Genomic DNA, 11,852 nt, shown 5'->3' with positions numbered 1-11,852 from the left:
TTAGGTTTCTTTAAGTTTCTTCATCTTTCAGTTCAGCTAATAAATCGATATTATGGTGATAGTAGGTTCCTTTCTGGTGTTTTGAAACTTTATGACATACTTTTGTGCGCTTATTGCACACATCACTCAACATTATAACTAATGCACGAGTAATTCAACCAAAAAGTTATTTTGACTAGCTACTATACCATCAAGTGAGGTTCCAATGTTGTGTATGTTCTACTAAATAAATTGTCCTCCAATGCTTTAACAAGAATAAAAACTACAGCAGTCATCTACTGTCTCGCATTGTTTTAATAAAATGTGTCGCACACAGTTGCTTCAGATTTTTTTCTTCTAAACAGAGATCACAGAAAAAAAAGTTTTATTTCCAGTTTGAAATCCAGTAAAAAAAACAAAAGGGCCCCAAAAACACTTCTGTGCTTCTCGGTAGAACTACTGTAAGCTTTCACAGGCTGTCATGCTTTCATATAACATACATGAACACGCAGATATTACACATATGGGAATATGCAAGTTATAAAACCTCCGTCTTTAGGTAGTGCTGTGTCTTTTGCTTCACCTGTGGGCTGTTTGGTACACTCGATGTCTGCCGGTCGTAGTCGCCCATGCACACAGCTACAAAGAACAAAGTCCCTCCGATGACCAGTGCCAGTCCTCCGAACCATCCGGAGAACATCGCCTCCCCATACTCCCATCGTGGCATCACATCAGGAAAACCCTCGTCCCAGAAGTCCACCACAGTTGTATAGGCCACAACAGACACAGGAGCCAGAGTAGCGAGCCCAGACACCCAGGACAGCACCCCACTAAAGATGAGGAGCCTTCTCTTCACACCAGGCGGCTCCATACACATCTCAACCCCCTCCAGACCCGGGAAAGCAGCCAGTACAGCTGAAGCACCAGTACCAATAGACACTGACATGAGCACCCTGGAGATCTGTAGATCCATCGGCAGTCCCATGATGGAATCGTAGGCCTTACACTGAATTCCCACTTCCTCGGTGTAGAGGCAGGTGTGCCACAGCCCAGAGAACCAGTTCTCCACTTCATTGAGATCAGAGTTCATTGTTTTCCAATGTGGAAGGAAGGTGGTGATCAGAGATGTCACCAAGCCTCCAACCGTCACAAAGAGCGCGGTCCTTTGCATCATTTTAGCTGTTAGAAAAACCATCTTCTGCCTTTGTGCAGTGAAGTCTGTGCTGTGATTCTGTGTCCAAATCTAAGTAAAGTTAGGTAAGCCATCCAAGTGGCTCTGTAGCTCGTCCCACCTGCTGGACAGACCTGGACGGCCCACTTCTTACTTCTTTAAGAAAATGCACCTGATAAGTAGGAGATAATCTCGTACCACATAACAACGGCCATACTGTTTGGTTTCAGTGTTCAATGTCATCCCAGCGAACAACGAACTCTGTATTTAAATGAAACCAGATATGAGCAGAGGGATTCTGGGCCGTGTGTTTGCACAAGTCAACTTGAATGAAACGAGCAACCTGTGCATGAGGGGCGCATAAAAAAGAAAGACATAAAAGTTACTGTTTCACGTGACTGTGAACTTCAGTACAACTTTAAACGTTTCAGCAAATTTAGGTGAGGTATGGTCTTTCTTTTTTGATTATATATTATTTGTTTAAGATATTTATTTTGATTTGCAAAATTTCTCAAGTATCTCTACTATGAATAGCACTTTGTGCTCACTGCAGCAATACAAAAGTCCAAAAGAGTCCAGCACTTTGGGAATTCCTCTGTGGGTTGTTACAGATCCTGCAGTACAACTGCCAGCTTGTAGAAAACCAATATAATGCCTCTGCATTTAGGACAAACATTTTGTCTTAGTCCCATGAACAAAATTTACTGTAAACGTTCAGAAAATACTTTTCTTTTAGTTTTATTGATCTCATACTGGGATTATTAAGGGTGACCTCAGTACATACATAAGAACCTATAACACATCTCAAATGAATAATTAAAATTAAACCACTTAATTTAATTTAGATCACGTGAGTAAACCAAAATCGCTGCAGTGCAAAACCTTGCAGATTCAAAAGGAATTCATCCGCTCAAACCAGGGAGTGTTGTCTGAACTTATCATGCATGGATCTGTGGAAACTGAGACCCCTGACGGACATGCTAATTTAATGAAAGGTCAAGGTCTGACCTTCAGCTTTTTCACACTGTGTTTAAGTTGCACTGGCTTTAGTTTGCAACAGTAGTCTGAACTTTAGATTAGCACCAGTAAGGCCAACAAAAGTGTCTTTGAATATTTCACTTTAAACATCAGCTGTTTAAAATTAAAAATTATACTGCTGGACTGGATGAGGACTGCTGCCCCACTTTAACCCCAAACACTAAAAACAGCAAAACAACCTGCCGGCTGATCCAGTCTAGTATGGTCCCTGCATAAAGCCAGTGAGGATGGCCAATGCTGTAGTTTTAGGCAAAGCTGACATAATGGAGTTATCGGCTCTTTGCACAGATGGCTGTAGGATTTAAAAGCAGTTTAAAAATTAGGTTTGGGCTCAAGAATAAAGTCATCTGTTAGAGACTCTAACAGATGACTTTATTCTTTTTGTGTAGTGTTATCACGAATCTAGAGCCCAGAAGATTCGTGATAACACAACGTGACAATAGCTTCTAAAGAGAGGTTAAATCAATCAATTCTGTGGTTTCAGAAAAACTTCAGTTTTTTGACACATTCCTTTGTGTTTATTGACTAACTGACAAAATGGTTGTGCACAAACTTCAATCACGTTGGTATACTGGTGAATCAGAGCACAGGCACAGAACACATGACTCATTCTGTAAGAGATTTATTAAGGCTTCAAGTGCATGATAACAGAATAATATCACTAAATACTAAGTTCAGTATTGTAGGATACATAGATTTTGTTAATGGTAAGAATTATCACAAAGACATGTGCCAGCAACATTACTTAACACAGAGATATATTATAATTATTTTCATATGATTTGGATTCTTTACCACAAAAGACATATGTAAATAATACAAACTTAAATGAATAGAGATTTAGATAAATAACCCATTTGACTTTAATAGATGTGATGGTTTATTGAGATGATACATCTGATGAAATTGAATCCATTTCTATTGTCACAATTATGAAATGTTACAGTAACCTGTGTATTTATCAAAAAAAAATGCCAAAGCAACAGTGAGCAGAATAATCTCTTTGCAAAAAAGGTCTGTCTGTACAAAATAAATAAAAGCAGAGTTATACATGAAAAGATAATTTTACACCATTTAACAATTCTAGGTACAATCTGGTTCCTTCACTGATTTCATTCCTCGCTGAGATGCAGAGGGACAAACAACAACAACAACAACAACAACAGCAACTCGATACAGTGTGGATAAAAGGCATCAGTTGAATGGGGTATGACACATGCAAGGAATGATTAGGTGGAGCAGGGATGTATGGCTTCTGCAAGAGTAGAAAAGAGCCGTCTTAAATATCGGAGCACATCTCGGCACACTGTTTGTCTGATATGTGTGTGGCTAGCGACTCAATGATGTCCAACAACAGCAGCTGGCTGAGAGACCTCAGGTTGGGGAGCTTGGATACCTTTGGGAGGGGAGGAGAACAAAAAAAATGAAAAAAAGAACAGCAAATTAAGATAAGACAATGAGTCAAAAATGGGGAATAAGCAGCACTTGATTGCTCATGCACAACAAAATGAAGATAAAAGATAAAAAGAAGATAAAAGCTTAACAGAAATACAGCAGAGCTAACACTCCAGTGAAGTAAAGTGAAAACTGAGTGCTTCTTTGTTCCTTTGGATAACAAACAATAATCAGAGCGACACCTCATCGCAATGTGATGAGGTGCTTGTACAGCCGGCCAGCCTGTAAACAGTCTCCTCTTCACGCAGAAGATGGAGGGTGATCCACTAAGAGGCCAAAGGTGTCAGTCTCCCGCAAAGAAGAGGGGACTAGAGGGTTAGCTCAGCTGCAGTGAGTGGGCAGCAAACCCCCAGGGCTTCGGATACAAGCCCACCCACCTTGATGAACTGGTGGACAATAATGTGGAGACAGTGCTTCTTCATGTCCAGAGCCTGGGTCTTATCAGCTGCCTCAAGAATCTGAGGGAGGATAGCGAGAGAGAAGTGAGTGAAGAAATGATTTATTTTGTACAAAAGTGAGGGACTGCATTGTCCAATTAGGTCACTGCTCCCCCTGGGCGAAAGCACAATACCTGCAAGACATTCTCCACAGTGACGTTCATCTCGAGATTCTGCTTGCAGTAAGCCTGCAGCCTGTTGTTAGAAAACCCATAGTAATATGGTGCAGCAAACAGATAGCTGTTAATCCAGGGTCAAGGATGTAAACCAAGTTTACCGCAATGAAACTCACGTTAACCAAAAAGTAAGGCCGGGTGCTTTGACAACCCATGTGGCTTAATTTTCAAAAAAGCTTCAGTGTGATTTAGAAGCTCACTATATGAAACTGCAAATTTAACAACTCCATAACAGAAACATTTTAGGCCCTATTTTGTTTCTGGCATTGACACATTTATGAATTATTTCATTGTGTCCCTGAACTTATCTACTTATAAACCATTTATAAACATTAACGAACACTAATTGTTAACTTAAACATCACCATTTTCTAACTTACAGATAAAAAGTTCACACCTTTTTTTTTATGTTAAATATTGAGTTCTTTTGTGACGAGCCCCCAAAAAAAACAACTCTACAATTGAAAAGGATACAGGGAATCCTCTGGAGGCATGTTCACGTCACCATAGTAGATATAACGCAGCATCGACTCAAAGGCCTGCTTACTCGGGACCATCTCACCAATGGATATATTTACTTGACCGTCGACGGGCATGAAGGAGCGGAACATTGCCTCAAAGTAACTGAGGAGTAACAGTATCAAAAGGATAAGTCACACCATTAAGCTGAAATGGACCATGACCAACTGTGATACAACATCAAGTCATTACAGAAAGCAATCAAATCTACTCTAGAGTAGATCTAGTAGTAGTAGACCTAGAGTCAACTATCGGCACAGGAGCATAAAATCCACATTAAATCAAATTCAGCTTAAGTAAGGTACCAAAAATACAAAACAAAAACAAAACAACCCATCCATAAAATCTACGCTGATCTACCTGGACCGAGCTGCTAGTATGGCTTTGTGTGCAGGCCGTGGGTGACCATCTAACAGCAGAATAATGTCACAAAACTCAAAGCCGCTTCCCTCCAGGTAGGCCTTCATGTCCTGCACCAGGGAGGTCCCGATGTCCACAGGCTGGTCAGAGTACACCCTAGGAGGAGGCTGCTGCTTTCGTCGCACAATCTCCACTATCAGGGGAGTGGAGAGATGCTCGAACTCTTTCGTCATGATAACCTGGTTAAAGTGTGACTCCTTAACCACAAAATTAAGGCAATGTTCCTGAAGAAAGAAAAGAAGATGTTGGTATTAGTGTCATAATAGCTAGTACTGTCAAAATTAAAGCGTTAATGCAGATCAAGCCATCATCACGACTAACGCGGAAAAATTTTTTTTAACACATCTGGAGCGCAGAATGACTCAAAATCCCTGAAGTGTTTCTGTCAATGCATTTCGGGCAGTTTGTCCAAGTAGAGTTACCTTCGCACATGCGCAAATGGGCAGTAGATCTGGTAGTGACGGGGAGCTGAACCAATCAACTCAATTTGGAAGATATATAAGTTTTAAACAATCAGAAACAACTTTTTTTGAGTTTTAATGAACAAAATGTTAGCAGGACAGCATCCGTAAACTCTTGTTTGTTTATTTTCCAGACTAAAGTCATATTCATTTAACTTGGCCTCACTCCATCTTTTTACCATGGTCGTCCATGTTCCAGCCCAACAGTTTGAAAATCAGTGAAATTAAGAAACTTTAACCACTAGAGGTCAGTATAAGACGCTTTTCAGCTGTTAACATTTAATCTCGTCGTACCTTGAGCTGGTCGAGCTGCAGTTTGTTGGCATTTTCACAGACACTGAGAACATTCTGCAGGTCGACTGATGCTTCAATGTACTGCACACAGAGCTGCTCCAGCCGGGAAAGCTTAAAGCTAAGGGCCAGTTTGTACACATCCATAATCAGGAGAACATCCTGCACATGACCTGTGTAGACAGATACACACAAGAATAAACATTTTCCCTCTCTTTTGCAGCAAGACTGGTAACAACCAAATGTGAGAAGCATGAGCAGAGTGGTACCTCTGCGAGGGTACTGGATCTTGTCTGTGTAGAGAAACTGCATTAAGACTTCAAAAGGCTGAGCCTCCGCTTCTCTGATGGATACCTCCAGCAGCGGCTGTGTGCCCGATGGCCTGTTGCCTGCTGGCATATCTTTTGGGCCTCCAGCTGCTCCTTCATCCTCACTGCTCTCCTGTTTTGTCTTCTGTAAGGCAGTAAAGTATGCAATTATCATTCTGGCTCAGTGAATACACCAGTGACCCATTACTCTTACAAATGCTTATATTATATATCTTGATGCCTCAGACCTACAAGCTTAGATAAATATGTTCATTAAAGCATTAAATGTGCAATATTTATGCTGCCGCACCTTTTCTGTAGTGAAAGCCTCACTGACTTTTCATAAAACTGAAATTTAGAGAATGTAGCTCATCATCCAGTCCATTACATTTCACGGGTTACTAAAATGGGGACCTTGACTTCGCGCACAATTTGGGTGAAGACCCAATTAGGTCAACCTTTAAATTTGATTCAGTTCTGACGAATACTGTAGGACTAGATATTCTTGTGAACTGTGGACTGACGACAGATGCCTCGCCATGGCGGATGAGCTGAAAATGAACTAAAATGATTACATTTGCAGCTTCACTTTGCGCATTAAGTCTGAACTGAGTTAATTTTCTATAAATATGAGTGTCTGAAAAAATACGAGCAATAACTCCTTGATTTTCCCCTTCAACACTATTGTTGGACAAATACCAAACACTAGCCTTTTATTACAGATAATTACCAAATCATTACTCTTTCTTTATGACAATATCGCCACTCTAACCTATTTCAGTGGAGATGGAAACCAACCAATCACGATGTGATCACGACTAATTGTTTCCCCTCCTGCGGTGTTCATTGTTTTAAAAAAATTTTTTTTTAAAAAGGTGTTTCATTTCATGATGCCGCACAGCTTGAAGAGTGCAGGTTGGAGGATGTGGATTCAATTCTAAACCTTTCTGCCATTTAATATTTGAATTGTGAACACAGGTGCTTGAAGTTGTGTCACCATTTCACCGTGTTTCTGATTTCCAAGATGTGGGATAGGTTACAGAGTTACATAATCAGCCTGTTTTTTCATATTTATAAATATCTTCTGAGATCATTGACAGTCTTGTATGTGTCAGAGGAGATGCACTTGGTGCATTGTCCTAACCTGTCGCTGCCTATCTCGAGCCTGCAGGATTTTCTTCCGCAACCACTGACATCTTGCAGTCACTATGGCGATATGCCCCAAGACTCTCTCTTCACTCTGCAAACAAGACAACAATGTCAAGTCAGACAAGTGGAAAAAAACAACAACAACAAAAAAAAAAACAAGTTTGGCAGATCATGTGCGAGTCACCATGAATTTCAAGAATTGCCTTTGGGTTTGTGAGCCTTTATGTAGCTTGCCATCACCAGTGTGTGAATGTGTGTGTGAATGGGTGGATGACTGGATGTGTAAAGCGCTTTGGGGTCATTAGGGACTAGTAAAGCGCTATACAAATACAGGCCATTTACCATTTTAATTACAAGAAGACAGTTGAGAAAGCTGGGGAAGAGGGCAGGGGGAAGCCATGCAGCAAAGGTGTCTGGGACAGATTTGAACCTAGGCCCATGCAACAACCTCAGAGCATACTGGTAACCTACTCAACCCATGTAGTTAAACCGGCACCCCACCTTGAAACTTTAATCAGCAGTTTAGAGGCTTGGCTTCCAGTTTTACAGCAATGAAAACTCACCTCGCCCAGAATAAACTCCACATCACAGAACTGACGGTTCTCCCACAGTTTGCCATAATCCTCATGGAGGGTACACTTTGGGTAGCATGAAAACTACAAAAGTGAAAGTTTTAGCAATCAATCTTAAGGCAGGACAGACTTTTTAACTATGGTAGTATATCTCAGCAATGAGGTGATTTGACACCAACCTGGAATCTGTACATCTCCCCACTGCGGACATTGTTGTCCACAGTCCCGCCAAAGATGTACATGGCATCCAGAATCACAGCAGCAGCATGGAAGAGCCTCCCACTGGGCATCTGAGAAAAAACAAAAACAAAAAAAGATAGAGTTTAATTACATATCTGTAAAATTCACCTACATGTGTTTTATATTCCTATCTGGGGTGACACAAAAGGAACACCATACCACTATGATTTACAATAATATAAATTGTCTTGCACAAATTTCAGTAACAAAATGCAGACTGTCTACAGCAACGAAAAGAATGTAAAGAAAAGAAGTAAGTAAACTCAAAATGGCTCATCACTCAACAGCCTTTCCAAACATATTGTGTTTGCATTACATAAAGAAATGGTACAATAGATAGGAATGGAGCGTACAGGAACAAAGTGCTCTCGTTCAATAATTTACTGTCCTAATAAATAATATTTGTGATATCATTCATCCACCTCCATATCTACTAACATAGTTCTTTGTGTCAACAAATGAATGATATCACAAACACAATGAACATTTTCCAAATTTTTTCATACCTCACTGTCATGGCTGGGTTGGATCACCTCCCAGGTCTGAGAGTCAACATCATAGCAGTGCAGCTCATTGGGCAGGGTGTTGTCAGCAGCACCTCCAAATACATACAGGTGCCGGTCAAAGGCAACCATAGTGTGTCCATAGCGCCTCTGCGGAGGTGGAGGAGAGCCCCGCAGCAAATGTTCGGTTGGTATACGTGTCCACCTGAGAACATGGGAGTTATGAGTGTCGGGTAATGCTGGTAAATATAGTATAAGTAGCTGAATGATATAAAAAAGGGTGCTGCTTACATGTGGCCTTGGAACTCAAACTGAAAGAGGTTGTTAGTAATTTTGGCTCCACTCTGTCCAGAAAACACAAACATCTTGTCCCTGCATACGGCGACAGGGAAGTTGCAGCAAGACGGGGGAATTTCACCACTCTGATCGATCTGATGGACACAAAGACAGACGTGAACAATGACCAAGAGTTTCTGAGTCTTTAACTTTAAATGTTGTTCTCTTTTGTTGTGAAAATGAATGAAACATGCCTCTTCCCAGCACGCGTGCTCTCGGTCCTGCAGACTGATGGTCCACATGTCGTTCAACCTATACGTGGGCGAAATAGTCACCAAGGTTATGCACAAAAACAAATACATCTGCAGAAAATGAAATAAAAAATTCATACATACCTGGCATTTCCATCATAACCGGCAAATATCCAGAGTTTATCACTGTAGACTGTGGCCCCATGTGCAGATCTGGCCACTGGCAAGCTGGAACAGAGATGCAGGATTTTTAGGACTAGTTTCACAGACAACACTTAAGTATAGTCCCAGACTAAATTTTTATTTGCCTCTGTACCTCAAAGGGCCTTGCAAAGACTTAAAACAGTTGTAGATTTTGCTTGTCCTGGATTAAACTAAGAAGACTGCAAGACTGAGGATTAGAGATACTATGGGATTAATTTGAACCTTAAATTAATTTTTGAAGGAGGTGGGCTTAACTTTTATCAGCAATTTTGCGAAGAATAGAGGATTTTGGAGTTGGGGGGGCTGTCATGCTAGGACATAGTAGAAGGCAACTGTGCACAGTGTGAGGTCCTCCAAAGTTTTAGTTTAGCCAGTAAACATAAAGGCACATGCGAAACCAGCCCACAGTTTTTCCAACATATTTTATCCTCCAGACAACCTAAAGCACGGGTGTTGAACCCCAGGCCTCGAGGGTCGGTGTCCTGGAAGTTTTAGATGTGTCCTTGATCCAACACAGCTGATTTAAATGGCTAAATGACCTCCTCAACATGTCTTGAAGTTCTCCAGAGGCCTGGTAATGAACTAATCATTTGATTCAGATGTGTTGACCCAGGGTGAGATCTAAAACCTGCAGGGACACCGGCCCTTGAGGCCAGGAGTTCGACACCCCTGACCCTAAAGTATTAAGGGTGGGAACCACGGAGGCAAGATACAATAATATCATGGCACACAATAACAATGTTTGGTCATTATTAAAAAGAAACAAGTTAATACATTACCTTCCCTCCACTTTCCATTCAGTCCACTGTCCTGTAGCAAACTTGTACTCAAAAAGGTCATTTTTATTTTTCAAGTTTGAATTTGAGTAAATGTCTCCAGTGTAGCCCCCTAGAAAATATCAAAGTTGAACATTACAGAAATTCCACCAGAGTTTAAAATGGATAAAATAAAGGATTTTTATAGATAATGAAGGATTTACCAAATACAAACATGCTGCTGCCATAGACCACAGCTGAGTGGTGGTATCTGGGGGCAGGTGGCGTTCCAGTGGTGAAAGCTCTGTGAATTATAGACATGTGTCAACTTTTATTTTATTATACGGTTAAGATTGTGTGTGTGTGTGTGTGTGTATATATATATATATATATATATATATATATAGTGTTTATATATACTCTGGCTGATTTGGTGTCTTGTATTGTAATACTTTCAAAAAGTGTCCACTGTTGAAATAAGCTGATCTTTATGATTACTTTTTAGTGCTCCTTGTTCTGATACTCACTGCATGCACACTATGATGGTCTTAAAATGTAAATGGTAAAATGGTAAATGGCCTGTATTTGTATAGCGCTTTACTTAGCCCCTATGGACCCCAAAGCGCTTTACACTACATTCAGTAATCAGTCATAAATATGTGTTAATCTGGGTTATTCCGTGGATTGTGATATGTATTGCAACGAAGTAAAATCAAATCAACTGCGGCTGTGAGGCTATAGCCTTACCGACACCAGGAACAGTCCTTCACATCAAAGCGAAGCAGATCATTCAGCATGTTTTTGCTGTTGGGTGACACAGAATTCTCACATACATATAATAACACATATATCTGAAAAATGTCTGCAGAAGTCTTGTAGCCCTTACCCATTATCTCCCCCGAACACATATATTGCATCTCTGTAAGCCACCACAGTGTGCTTGCTGCGCCTGCGTGAAGCCGCATGAAGTTCAGTAAGACCACAGGTATTCAGTTTGAGTGAAGATGCTGCTGCTCATCTGTCCACACCTTACCTTGCACCAACAAACTCATCGCACGGAGGGAGTCTTCTCCAGCGATGAACAGTCTCAAATGGGCCGAAATTAAGTGTCAAATATTCCACGCTGTCAGAGCAGCTGTGGTCGAAATCAACACTCGGAGCCACTTTAGTTGACTTACAGGACATGTTTTTGCTAACTCCCCGGCTCAATCAGATGTCAGGGCCACTCATCTGCAGGGACGTGAACGGTTAACGACGCTGTTAATGCCCCAGCATAAGTGCTAATACTTCTGTCACTACATGTAAATCTGGAGTGACATTGGTACTACTCTTACCCAAGTCTTCTTTGTTAAAGATTAAGGCTGTTGTCCTTCAGAGAACTGTTAGCTACAAAAAAGCTCAGCTAAACCTGGCTAGCTAGCTAGCCTCTAGCTAGTGCTACGCCCCAAAACTAGCAACATGAAGAAGAAAACGACAAGTTAAAGAACAACACTAACGTTGCGTTAAAACATCTGGCCAACCGGTTCGATACCTACGATGTCATGATATTACACAGACAAAAAAACAACACCAAGAAATCAAAAGCAGTGGTAAATCCACGCCCCCCCACAACCCTGTATGCTGCGGGTACTTCACTTCCTGTAATAT

The 11,852-nt window shown here is 41.0% G+C and overlaps 2 protein-coding genes across 3 annotated transcripts; both read right to left on the bottom strand.

Moving 5' to 3' along the window:
• Positions 1-517: 517 nt before the first annotated feature.
• Positions 518-1,174, bottom strand: cldn26 (claudin 26). The gene has a single exon (XM_040019278.1). The coding sequence runs from the start codon at positions 1,172-1,174 to the stop codon at positions 518-520; it is 657 nt and encodes a 218-aa protein (XP_039875212.1).
• Positions 1,175-2,794: 1,620 nt separating this feature from the next.
• Positions 2,795-11,852, bottom strand: lztr1 (leucine-zipper-like transcription regulator 1). Of its 2 annotated transcripts, XM_040019545.1 has the most exons (20): positions 11,540-11,852; positions 11,239-11,435; positions 11,092-11,154; positions 10,953-11,009; positions 10,430-10,509; positions 10,230-10,338; positions 9,391-9,474; positions 9,250-9,307; positions 9,011-9,150; positions 8,723-8,924; positions 8,156-8,266; positions 7,968-8,060; positions 7,400-7,495; positions 6,217-6,400; positions 5,951-6,120; positions 5,136-5,419; positions 4,731-4,880; positions 4,215-4,320; positions 4,021-4,101; positions 2,795-3,584 (listed from the first exon to the last, which is right to left on the bottom strand). In XM_040019545.1, the coding sequence occupies exons 2-20, from the start codon at positions 11,388-11,390 to the stop codon at positions 3,468-3,470; spliced, it is 2,337 nt and encodes a 778-aa protein (XP_039875479.1). In that variant the 5' UTR covers positions 11,391-11,435; positions 11,540-11,852; the 3' UTR covers positions 2,795-3,467. The 2 variants fall into 2 exon arrangements, with proteins under 2 accessions (XP_039875479.1, XP_039875477.1); XM_040019543.1 differs by having other exon boundaries at positions 11,239-11,852.

The sequence above is a fragment of the Simochromis diagramma genome, unplaced genomic scaffold (assembly GCF_900408965.1).
Source record: "Simochromis diagramma unplaced genomic scaffold, fSimDia1.1 OVJJ01000822.1, whole genome shotgun sequence".
In the NCBI taxonomy this organism is placed as follows: domain Eukaryota; kingdom Metazoa; phylum Chordata; class Actinopteri; order Cichliformes; family Cichlidae; genus Simochromis; species Simochromis diagramma.
This window is presented reverse-complemented; position numbering and strand designations above follow the sequence as displayed.